General features: G+C 41.0%; 4 protein-coding genes across 5 annotated transcripts in view; 2 read left to right on the plus strand and 2 right to left on the minus strand.

The window, feature by feature from the left end:
* Window positions 1–12,573, minus strand: part of LOC6608593 (sex peptide receptor) — a 32,684-nt gene that overhangs the window by 5,585 nt on the left and 14,526 nt on the right. The window lies entirely within an intron of this gene.
* On the plus strand, window positions 1,089–1,742 carry LOC6608594. Its single transcript, XM_002033292.2, has 2 exons — window positions 1,089–1,169; window positions 1,302–1,742. Exons 1-2 carry the CDS (start codon window positions 1,158–1,160, stop codon window positions 1,587–1,589), a joined length of 300 nt encoding a protein of 99 aa, XP_002033328.1. The 5' UTR covers window positions 1,089–1,157; the 3' UTR covers window positions 1,590–1,742.
* On the minus strand, window positions 2,488–4,839 carry LOC6608595 (otolith matrix protein OMM-64). Its single transcript, XM_002033293.2, has 2 exons — window positions 4,386–4,839; window positions 2,488–4,301 (listed from the first exon to the last, which is right to left on the minus strand). The coding sequence occupies exons 1-2, from the start codon at window positions 4,560–4,562 to the stop codon at window positions 2,721–2,723; spliced, it is 1,758 nt and encodes a 585-aa protein (XP_002033329.1). The 5' UTR covers window positions 4,563–4,839; the 3' UTR covers window positions 2,488–2,720.
* LOC116800311 lies at window positions 9,603–10,045 on the plus strand. The gene is made up of 2 exons (XM_032714371.1): window positions 9,603–9,765; window positions 9,846–10,045. The coding sequence occupies exons 1-2, from the start codon at window positions 9,645–9,647 to the stop codon at window positions 9,935–9,937; spliced, it is 213 nt and encodes a 70-aa protein (XP_032570262.1). The 5' UTR covers window positions 9,603–9,644; the 3' UTR covers window positions 9,938–10,045.

A 12,573-nucleotide genomic window follows, 5' to 3' on the forward strand; every position in this document is an offset into this window, starting at 1 on the left:
TGATTCAACGATCCAACAGCTTAGCTCCCCCGTCACTTTTGGCCCACCAGAGGGCCCAATTATTGAGTAACGACCTCAGTGCTGTAACTACCACTAAAGCGCTCCATATCAGCTGAGAATTTAGTGAACGCCCTTGTTGTAACTCAAAGTGTCTTTTTCAATTAGCCCGGCCAAACAGTGTCAATCATTTGTTGCTGTCGCCGGCAGGACAATGCAAAATGGTTTTCAGTTATGTCAATTCATTTGCAGGCATAATGAAATTCGTGCCCTTGGCTAATTTATTTAATCCATTGGTTGGTGGTCCTATTTGCACAGCCTTGTCTAGCTTTCTATTGGATTTTAGACAGGACAAATACCAGACTGTGACTGTTTGTATACTCCACATTATTTATACCCAAACTTGCAGCGATTTGCTGCTGGATTCAGTGAAATACTATCTTCAAGTTGGAAAAATGTACATCTTTTTGCCATTTTTGTATAGGCAACGAATCCTTGGCCATTACCTTTAGTACACAGCTAATAGCTTTTAGCTTTTAAATGCACCATTCCATTTGATTGTAGATTAACTTAGAATTAAGTGTTCATAACTCACATACTCAGACACTGCGACAATTGCTGACAAGTATCTGGCAGATAGAAATTATTGTTATTAATGGCTTTGGCATTTAGTATTAGAGATGAACACATTGACCACAGCAGTGGCTAATAAATTGAGGCGCCTATTGGCACTCAAACTGAGTACTCCAAATAATTTGCTGAATTAAAAAACAATTTATGTGGACTGGCGATCCGTCGGATACTCAGATACTCAGATACATTCGGCCCCACTCGGATACGCACAAGCACACACATCTATCTACATACATATGTATGTATGTACATATTTCTTGAGTCGCTTGGCTTGTTTGTGCAATTTTGGCTTGATGTGGGCATATTTTTCTCGATGCGTGTCTTGTGCGAATTTTACTTTATTTTTGGGCCTAAATAGTTTTCGCCTAATGGGTGCGTTTGACTTAGTTTTGAGTGAGTTTCTAACAATCCGAATGGTATAAATAACCAGGTTCTGGCTGCCAGCATCGTTAGTTCAATTAAAGCCAGTGGTGTGCGAACAGTTTCAAGTCGAGTTACACATAAATCCTAAATATATCCTAAACAACATGAAATTCACTGTAAGCATTTGCCCAAGCGAAGAATATAATTACAACATTGTATGATATTTTCTTAAGAATTTCGAATAATCCGTCATTTTTTCCCACTTTTCACCGTCAAATGCCAATGAAAATTGCTTGGAAACGGCACAGCTGCTGCTGCTCATCGCCAGTTTGGCCTGCATCCTGGCCGCACCTGCTCCCGCCGCCGAGGAGCAGCAGGAGTCCTCGGTGAAGGCAAAGCGCGGCATATCATTGGGACTCGGCTACCATGCCCCCTTGGTCACCCACTCGCACTACATTGCCGCACCCACGCTGGTGCACCATGCCCCAATCATATCGCATGCCCCGCTCATCGCCCATGCCCCGCTGATTGCCCACCATCCGGTGTCTTCGGTCTCCTATCACCTGCCCACCTACCACTCCATCCACCACTTCTAATTAGGCACGCACACGCGGGCCGGCGGATCAATTAGACACCTTTGTAGTGCAGCAGCATTCCCAAGACATTCGCAGGTGCATCAGATTTCCTGCCCAAACAATTCCCGATTGCTTTGTAAATAAACGTTGAAGTCCAACCGTGTCTTAATTCAATTTAAAGTGTTTTAAATTTAAACTAAAAACCTCACTGCAATCACAACAAATGTAGCCAAAACTTCAAAGAGAAACACAAAGAAAAGGTTAACAATTTTGCATAAATTACCCGGCAGTAGGCTTAGGCAAATAACTAATATATAATATATATAATATATAATTTATTGGCTTGCAGTTTGAAATTGTCTCTAAAAACGTTGCAACTAAGTTCGTTTTCCCTCCTTCCATGAGTAAAACTTTCATGGAAAAGTGCAATTTTTGTGGCCAAATTAGTTGCTTCAAGTATTACGGATTTTTTTCTTACCAATCCTTTTTGAAATACCTGATCAGAAACGTTCGCAGACCTGGAAGTTGTGAGTAACCACACTTAGTGCTCCGCTTATGTATATGCAAGCAAGTCGACACTAAAGACCCCCAGCTTGGGTCCAAAGTAATCCCTATAGTTAAACACTCCTAGTTATGCTCCACGAGCGAAATTATAAACACACATTATGGCCAAGATTGTGCAGAACTGCAGTTGGTTGTGCTCCAGCTCGGCACTAAGTGCTGCCATTTGGCGAGCAAACGCTTTGGGATCCAATTAAAAGGGGTTCAAAGGAAAGCATTGTGGGTCACTGAGGAGCGTACTCCATGTAAGTTACGACGCACGTATTCCAAACATAGTGTTTATTTTAACAGCGAATCTTTTATGTTTGAAGTATTTATAATCTAGTGGTGTCCTTAGGAACGAATGAAAGTCTTAGGGTCTAAGTCAATAACTTCCAATCTGCCATTAATCGACGTTTTTATTTTGCCTTTTTGCTTAATTACTTAGCTTGAGAAGTTTACATGTACTCAAAACTTCCACACTAGTGTTATTTTTTGTATTTATTACAAATGTGATTTATTTGCACTGAATTCTTCCTACAGCTAGAGAAACTTAAAATCGTTCATTAGAAATATTTGAAATGAAATCCGCAAGCCGCCGCACCTTGGTTTTTAGTCCGAGAAGCTATCGCTCCAATAGGTGGTGGTTGGTGGGGCCACCGCCTTGAAAAGATCCCTTCCTTCGCCGGGACGACGTTTGCTGCTGTTGTTGCCATGATGGCCCATGCGGTCGTCCTTGCTGCGCGGCTCCTGCTTGAACCGCGACTCTTCCTTGATGCGAACGCTGTCCTCCTTGTGCCGCTGACAGCCGACGGCCTGGTGACGCTGCAGTCGCTGCTGCGTGAGGAACGTCCGCTGGCAGCGCTTGCACTCGTAAATGAAGCCGTGCTCGTCGTGCCGCTGGGCCATATGGTGCTTCAGTTCCGCGCGCAGGCGGAATATCTTGGGGCACAGCTCGCAGCGGAAGTGGGCGCGCTCCTGCTCGTGCCGTTGCATGTGCGTCTTATAGGCCCACTCCACCTTGAACTTCTTGCCGCAGATGGGGCAGGCATGCTCTATTCTCTCGTGAGTCTTGCGGTGCAGCACATAGGATTGTTTGCGCGAGAACGTCAAGTCGCAGTTGGGACACTCGAATGGGCCCACTGAAGCCGTCGAAGAGGGCTGGTATTTCTTCTTCTGGGCGCTTGAAGGCTCCCCATCGCTGTCCGTGCCTCGCTTGAGTGGCTTTTTTCGAGGACGCCCACGTGGGCCGGGCTTCTTTTTCTCCTTCTCACTGTCATCCGAGTCGGCAGAATCGCTGTCTGCACTAGTGGTTCCGGCCACATCGGATACCTTAAACTCATCATCGAGCTCATCCTCATCCTCGCTGGAATCGGTGACAGGAGCGTCTATTACCACATAGCCGCGGGGTCTTCGCACTTTATTCTTGCTTCGGGACAGGCGCTTGCGCAGCTCCTGGTCCGTGGTCTCCAGCTGCTTCCTCAGCTGTATGGCAATGGTAAGGCTGCCCATGCACTTGGTGCATATGAATTGCGGCATAAAGTCCTTGGGCAAAATCGAGACATTTGGACAGATGACCAGCAGCATGTCCGCGGGCGTGGCATCGATTTGCTTCTTAAACAGGCAGACTAGCTCTTCCTTGCTGGTGCAAACGCGGCACTGGTCCTCGTCCACGGGTTCCTCTTTTTTGCGCTCCCTAATGGGCACATCGGCCAGATCGCCGGGCTCATCGCCAGTGATTAGTTCACCTTCTGCATCGGTGCCAGTCTCGAAATCTGGTTCGATTTCCTCGACTTCTTCGGTGGGCTCCTCATCCTCATCGAGGGCGTCCTCGTCCTCTTCAATGGCTTCGTCCCCTTCTTCGGTGCCATCCTCATCTGGTTTTTCTCCATCGTCTTCATCCTCTGCGTCGGTCTCGTCGCCATCCTTTTCGGCATCGTCGTTGTTATCCTCATGTAAATGAGTTGCTTCCTTTTCGGTGTCTTTTTCACCATCCTCGCCAGTTTTTTCCTTGGAAACATTATCTTTAGCTGCAGATTCTTGCAAATCCTTCTTATTGCTTGATTCCTGGCAACCTTCATTGGCTTTCTCCGTTTGCGGAGTCTCTCTCTCATCCTCCTGCGGCATCTCGCCATCCAGATACTCCGCCTCGCCCATCTCCGCGTCCTGGTCGGCAGTTGCACCGGCATCGTCCTATAAAATAAATAAAAATAAACAAATATATATATATAAATATGATTTTCACAAGCTTTTCCAAGTCTTTTAAGCCGGGCGCACCTCGAGGTAATCCATAATCTGTCCCACAGTTCCGGAGACGCCATCATCAGCGGAACCCACCGACTTGCCCGCCAAATCCTGTCGCGGTTGCGGTTGCTCTGGGTTTTGAGCGCTTTCCTGGGGATTTTGGCGCTGCTCTCCGTTGGTTTCCGCCAGGGGCGTTATGTCGGCTTCCATTTTCGCAGTATTTTCCTTATTCCCACAGAGAAATGTTTTCAAGTGGAGTGGGGGAGTCTTCTTTTTTTGGCGGGGCACCGGCGACTTTTTCGATATTCACTTTTTTGCTTCGATTTCTTGGCGCGCACTTGATTTTCGGGTAGTGTTCCACTTTCGTTTGCACAAATTCACATTCCTCGCACTTTTCTATCTAATACTCAAGCGGAAAATGCAATTGAAGTTGCAGTTTTTTCACAGCGTTACAATTTTTTTTACTTGCAGCCATATTGGATAAGTATAGGTACACAGCTGTTTGTCATCGGTAATCGATAGTTGTGCGCATGCCCGCTGACAATCGATAACGTGCGCAGGGTTGCACATCGGGCGCGTAATTTGAAAAGTAAAGAAAAGTCGTTATTTAAGGAATGCTCGCAAACAACATAATTCAGCAGCCCAAAATAAAAGTTTAAATCAATAAAACTGAAATAATGTTTAAGAAAAGGCACAAAGTGTCAGTAATATACGTATATCCTGTCGGCAAAAGGGAAACCTACGCGCGTGTTTGCAATAAAAGTGGGCACAATACATAGGCCACCCCCTTAAAAGCAGCCGCTTGAAACAAAAAGCATGTCGTCTTGACTTTTCAACACGGCGAAATAAAAATTACGTGATTTGCATAATTTTTCACCCGCTGCTGTGCGCATTAATTTGAGTAATGCCTCTTACATTTCAGCATCAACCATGCAACACTTTGTTTTTTTCCTTTTGCCACAGCACTTAATCTGGCTTTTAGAATTCCAAACCTTAAATGTCGGCAAATACCCCGTATTACTTGAGTTTACATACTTCCATTTCAATCAATTCGCTGTACAAGAAATGCACATAAGCAAGCACATTTCAATAAAGTGGCTCTTCAAAAATATTTCCCCCGCTCTAAAGGGAATACTACAGCACAATATTTATTTCAATTACGCCGCAAAGAGAAATGTCCGCGGAAATGCTCGAACCTTACGAATGACACAATCCATTAGCGCAGACAATACACTGTTAGAAAAGGTTGCACTAACTAGAAATGCTTCTATGAAAATGGATCGAGTGAGTAATTGAAACGAAATTTCGGACTAATGAAATCTATTAATCGTTCTGTTTTTTACTTATTTCTTTGTTTTAGAGTATCCTTTTGGCTGTATTATAATTATTATTATTAATAATTATTATTATTATTTGCACATTAGTTGATCTTATTCCATAGTTACTTTTTAAAGTTGAACGAAATCACTCATTTAATGTGAAGTATCCTCGGGCTAAAGATAGAAGTGTGAGTATGACACATTGATTTCTCTGTGTACAATATGCCCACAAGGATAGTATGTGTCTGTCTGGGACGTAATTCAGTTGCTCTTCGGCATGATTTACGCCAACAATTATCGCAGCAAGACGTGCTCCGAGATCTACTTGACATTAACATCGTTTTACCGGCTAGAGCTTTTCACCTCCTGGTCGCCTTCACGTCCACCCACTTCCAGCGAATCGCTTATGTTGCCGGATGTTGCATGGACAGGGATGCGAAGGCGACTCCTAGGAAAGAGATAAGTTTAGCGGCCAGGAGTCTGTGGCAGTGATAAAAAAAAGCACGGCCATGTCAGCACAACACAATTCAACTCCCGGCGGCGTCACTTAGTGATTAATTATGCATGAAAGACAAACAGGCAGCATATGCTCCTTGGCAAGGCTTAAGCCTATATATATATGTGCATATGTACATATATATTCCTGAATCCGTCGAGGATTTGAATGGATTTGAACCTACCCACTGGCATTCACGTACGCACATTAAATTGCACATCAAAAGCGAATAATAAAATGCATTCTAATTGTGCTGATAATTAGAACGAACTTATAAACATTTAATTATCGGTTGAGTGTTTTGAAGCAGCAACATTTCTTTCACCTGTTGTCGTGTAATTACAAAAAGATGCCGCCAGCACAACCAATGTTCAGTTACATAATAAAAGGGCAATCACTCCGGGCAAAAAACCTTCTTTAATTATCAGGCTAATTAATCTGATTCCATATTCAAAAAATTAAATATTGACATGGCATGTGAACAACTTGTTATAGAGTGTTTTAAAGGAGCTTTGTACAAATTAACTATCTTTTACCCACGGGAATGAGTTCTGAATGGCATAGACGAGATTTATTTTGCCACTTGATGTTTTGCACAACTTAATTTAATGAGTTGCACCCCCTCTTTAATTTCCATCCGGCAACGCAGATGCTTTTAATTTTCCATTTATACTCATAACCTGTAGTGAGTGCTCGAATAGCTAAGGAAATGTAATTAAAATACGTCGTTTATTTAGTGCAAATATTAGACTACACTTCAATCGCGCAAACGAACACGAGTATGTACAAGTATATACATATGTATGTGAAGACCCCCAATTACATGCATATATGCCACAAGCCGAGTGGCACTGAAGGTGCCCCAGCGGAAAGTTTATTAACTGTATAGCAGGGGGAAAACTTTGAACATAAAAATTAACTTTTCCACAATGGGATTTCCACCTGGCAGCTGATCCATCAATATGGGCACGTATCTGACGTGCCAGTAAATCTAATTTGCACACGCATATCGACGTGTGCACACACACGCACTGATAATACATATATTATATCTATATATTAGCTTTAAAAATTCGCTTTAATTCGTACGGAAATTATGCTTCTTGGAAGAAACCCAATATGAATGCATCAATGATTATTACTGACACAGTCGTCGATGTATCACAATCAGTTGCATGTGTTTGCGCCTCCTAATTAAAGAGGATGAATTTTCTTGGCAGTTCGAATCTGACGTGGAAGGGAAAAGCTACGTCGAATTAATTACGCAAAACTGGATTCCCTAATTATGTTAACATGGTATCGTATTAGCCAAGGACTTTTGGGGTGTCGTTTGATTTCCATGGCAAAGAAGATTTCATTTTTTTTATTTTATCGAATTTCAAAGCTTTTTGCTAATGGCTCTCATAATTAATAATACATTTATCGCATTGTGTTGCTGCAGATTACATGGCTGTCGTGCTTTCACTCCAACATTTGGGGGTTGGCTTAATCCGTTCGCATATTAAGCATACGCAGCGTGTGGCTGCCTTGGGAAAATGCAAACAATGTGAAATTATAGCATAAGCGGATCTTATGCGTAGCTATCACTTCTGGGCATCAGCATCAGCATTTTTATATCCCGTGAGAGGAAGTCCATAAAGAAAAATACTTATTTATTAACATATAATTTAAAAATGCCCTAAGGGGCGAGGGGTGTATGCGTGTTTACGCTTAGCACCTATCCATTTTCACCCGTTTTGCCATGCTTTTCTCGCATTTCCCCAGTTTTAAGCACACAAAGCTAATATGCCAACATATATATATGTTTAACCATGAATAAGGGAGCCGCAGTGGGAGTCTGATTTGCGCACGACCCAAATGAAGCGCCTAGAAGTGTAGATAAAAAATCGCTGGCAAATATACTAAATATGAGTATAACTAAGTAGCGGGCTCAGCGCTATTATTAATATGAACTCGCACTCGTTCGATGCCATAGATCACGATTATTTGCGGGTCCGGACAGGCCAATAAATGGGGCGATAAGAGGCTTTACGGCTGCCTCATTAGCCGTCCGTACAAAAGGTACACATTTCCGTGAACAATTGGTGATTGTCGGGCGGAGTACTCCAATTTCCTACGGCCAAACACGGATTTATCAGAATATACATGTGTATCTAAATACGATCCTTTGGCAATCTTGTTGGCAGGACACGTGTTCTCCTTAACATTTTACGTCTGTTTTAGGCGATACACGTCTTGAACTGATTACCGAACTTTGAGGCACAATTTCACCTCCGCTCTGCGTTCCAATTTCAAATCCAATCAATTTTAATAGACATTGGCCTAAAGAATTTTGCATACAATTTGCGGCAATTTATTATTTTGTTTTTTTTTTTTGTTAATTTGCCGCCATGCTAAGAAGGAATTCCCAAGCTGAAGTAATTTATGAAACGAACAAAACACCGACAATTTTACTTTCGATTGGCCTGCGTCCAAGCGGCAAATTAAGCGAACCGGTTTGTTTGTATAAATCAACACCAAAAAATCGCTGCCAAATGGCGACAAATAAGCGAAAGATTCTCTTATTTGTATCTTTCATGTGGCCGGCATATTTTTGAGGTAGTTGGAAATGCCCAAAGCATCTGAGGCATAACAAATGAAATAAAAGATCGCAAAACAAAACATAAACAGAGATTTTTTTTAGTCGCACATTCGTACAATGAACTGTCATATGCAAAACATTTGTGTTACGGCGTAAATATTCAAAAAGAATTCTATACACTTTTATGTATAGAATATTCAATACCCATTCATGGAATAACAAAATACGATGATACGACGATTGTATCTACAAGAATATTGTTGGGGAAAATAATATTTGATGAGTATATATTTACAATTAAATAAATAAATAATATATTTACAATATTGTTGCTAACATATTATGTTTATAAAGCTAAAGCACAGAAATATTTAATAAACTGAATTACATTCTTCAAATATATTTAAGGATAATAAAGTAACCAAATTGAAAGACTATTAAATTGATTTCATGTATAAATGGGTGCTTTCTATAAACCCCTTCATTGAAAATTCAACTTTTGGAGTTCATAAGCGCAACCTTTAGCCCAACTATTAGCATTCAAAAAGATTATACATTTGCATTAAATGTTCGAAAAGCATTTTGCATTGTTATGCTTTCCTGCAAGGTGTTCAAAATTCCCAACTCAAATCGTTTGTTCTTTCCGAAACTTGTTTGCCCTCGTCGAGTGCGGACATTCCCCGGATTAAGTAGCGCCAAAGAAATTGGCTGGCAGCGAAATCAAAACAAGAAATCCAATTTCCAAAACAGCTGCTTCAGAACAAGAAGCTCATCGCCAAATCGCTATGCTGGCTTTCTTTCATCATCCCGGTTGCTTCGAGTATAAATATCTGCGGTCGCAGCTATTTCAATTAGATTACCATCCAAGCTCCAGAATACCAAACCAAAGCCCCAGAATGTCGAAAATCCTTGTTGCCGCCATCGCCTTCGTTACCATCTGTCTGGTCCTTGTCAGCGCCGCTCCCGCCCCGCCCACTCAGATCCTGGACGCCCGGACGGCCATCCAGAAGATAATCGGTGAGTTGGGCCAATAGTTTCCGTGAACTGTTACCGGATTGACCCCCTTCCGTGTTTCTTTTTTTTTTGGGTTCTTTCAGACGCATACAATCGGATTCCGGGTCCCTCGGTTGTTCACCCCTGGGAGGTGGCCACTTTGATTGACCCCAACACCTTTGTGGCCCACTTCTGAAGTTCCAAGCACTTCCAACTCTAACTGACTACCTTAACCAACTAAAATGCCCAAATAAATCCCATTCGAAATATAAGTTATACGAAAACAATATTCTAATGATTTAAATTCGTGTTATTTGTTTAGCTGACTTTTAAGGTACATGCGAAATCAAATTTCACAGAATACTTTCCCTGTGCGGAGTAACAAAGTTTTTTGCTCGGCAATGATCTTTTTTCATACTCTTTGATATATCACCATTTCTGCAGTGAGGTTTTTTCATTGAAAAAAAAAATCCAACAGATGCGGTCGAATTAACGTTGGTTACACTTTAAAGTCTTTCTTTTATCCCATAAACTTTTCAATTGAAATAAACATAACTTAGCCTCAGACTAAAAGAGGACTTGGCTAAGGATAACTAAGTTTTTAATTCTGTAGCCTTTTCATTAACTTTATTTATCAGACAGCTTAGTTTGTCTGCCTTAAGTATCAGCAATTATAAATTTATATCCTTACTATTGCGGATTTTAATTTACAGTCACAAGAAACCTTACTTAAATAGGTATTACAATTCAAATAAAATTAGAAAAATCTTGTTTTTTTTTAGTTAATAATTGCATACATACATACTATATTAAAAGACATGGCATGAATGACATTAGAGTATTAAAAAGGATTATAAGCCCGTTACCCGTTAAAAAGTATGTAAAGGGATTTTTATATACATTTTATACATTTTAAATTTAGCATGCATTTAGATTGATTAATTTTCTGTTGTTTTGAGTTGTTTTCCATGTATTATTTCCCTTACAAAATGCCATTGATATGACAGTCGCACTCCCATCAGCGAAATAGCGGGTATCTGATAGTCGAGGAATTCGGCTACAGCTGTCTCTCTGGCTTGTTTTAGTTTTGGCCAGAAGGGGATTTCCGTTTCGAAGTGCACAAAAGTTTTGCCGCATTTTTGGTGGCAGCTGAAGAGCTTAACTAAAGTTGTGTACCTCAACTAAAGTAAAGTCTCTTTAGCCCGGCGACTTATCGTGTTGCTGAAGTTTTTTCTGGTCATTCGCCTTTTCCCCGCAATTGGCTACAAGGACAATTTGATAACAAGTGGATTACCAAGTCATAGGACAAAGTTATCGCTCCCAGCTCAATCTCATTCCGATGCACAAGATGCCCCAGATGCCAAAGATGCCCAAGATGCCCAAGTGTTTGCTCAGCTCTCGATTCGTGGAAAAAATGCTTCCGTTCTTGGTGGAGCACTTAAACGAGTTGCAATATTGTTATCTGGCGATAGGCCCCACCATCGATCCGCTGGCTTAAAGTCAATGCCAATGTCAATGGCAAGGTTAAAGCCCTGCTGATATTACATATTAGCCTCGCCATAAATGCATTTTAGATAGCTGCACCGGCCAAATGAAAATCGTCCCAACACCGAGCACTCCAAACCTAGCCAAGTGAAATAAATTGCCGGTCCGGGTCGTAAAAGCGTGCTCATATCGTTGGATATGGACCGTGCTTATCCCATACGCTACCGCACTTTTTTTTATGGCCCACACGTTTGACGTAAGGGAGTGAATAATTTGTCAGGACTTTAACCATGAATATCCTAACCTAAACTTGAAGGACGTCGGATCAAATTTAAGGTTTCTGCCGCTAAAGTTTCTCAAAGTGAAGCGCACAACGTAAGCGGCATTTCCAACATAACAGTAATTGCTTTGTATAAATAAATATTTTTAAATAATACCCAAAACGCAATTTGGTACATTTTAGTGAAACCCTTGAATATCCCCAAATAAAAGTTTAAGATAGCATTTTTGTTGAGTTATAATGGCCTTAGGCTCGTTAGCCAAAGTTAAAAGTCAACTACGGTTTGTTGTGCAATCGTAAATCTCCCTAGCAATAAATTAAAGCGCTTACAAATAGGTGCAGCAATTAATTATTCCAGGAAGGGATTAGTTGTGGATTTAAGAACGTTAAAGGGGGTAAAAGCATTTTAGTTTGTGGGACTAGTGAACATTTTAAACTGCATTAATTAAAATCACCTTAAAGTGTTTAAAATGCTAAAGGCGTCTGCTGCTATTTCTTTAATTCTTTGTTTTTTAGTCAGCGACTAGAGTGTATTATAAAAGTCCACCTCTTTCATAAGGATTCACTGATGCTCTACACCGCATTCATAGCTTACATCACAATATTTGGTGCAACACGAGTAAGCCGTCAAAAATAATGACTGCATCTCCAATTAGCGATAAAATTCGAACTGCAAGCTGTTGTGAATTCAGAGCAGACAGCCTTTAATCCAACCAAAACCTCCAACTAAACGGTATGCTAACGACAAAAGTCGAAAAAAAGCTAAAGCCCTATGTGCTAAAAAATATTTCTGTGCTCAACAGACAATTGTTAGAAAAGGTTTCAATGTAATTCATATAATTCTTTTCGGAGAAAGCAAGGCAGTTTTAAACAATTTAAACAATTTTAATAGCTTCTAATTGACATACAAGCTAGCTAGCTAATGTTTCTTAATAAAAGAGTTTATTATCGATTACTAGATACCCGAATTAACAAATTCTTTTGTCATTTCGATATAAATTGGCAATTATTAAAATAAAATATAATAAAGCAACACACAGTGTGGTCGTGACACCTTTTTGCGGTTA

The sequence above is a fragment of the Drosophila sechellia genome, chromosome 2R, assembly GCF_004382195.2.
Source record: "Drosophila sechellia strain sech25 chromosome 2R, ASM438219v1, whole genome shotgun sequence".
NCBI lineage: Eukaryota > Metazoa > Arthropoda > Insecta > Diptera > Drosophilidae > Drosophila > Drosophila sechellia.

Bases quoted from the DNA above. Each gene is read 5' to 3' on its own strand.
- LOC6608595 (XM_002033293.2), bottom strand. From the start codon at position 4,562: ATGGAAGCCGACATAACGCCCCTGGCGGAAACCAACGGAGAGCAGCGC. The intron at 4,302-4,385 runs GTGCGCCCGGCT...TTTATTTTATAG, and splicing joins AGATTATGGATTACCTCGAG to GACGATGCCGGTGCAACTGC.
- LOC116800311 (XM_032714371.1), top strand. From the start codon at position 9,645: ATGTCGAAAATCCTTGTTGCCGCCATCGCCTTCGTTACCATCTGTCTG. The intron at 9,766-9,845 runs GTGAGTTGGGCC...GGGTTCTTTCAG, and splicing joins GGCCATCCAGAAGATAATCG to ACGCATACAATCGGATTCCG.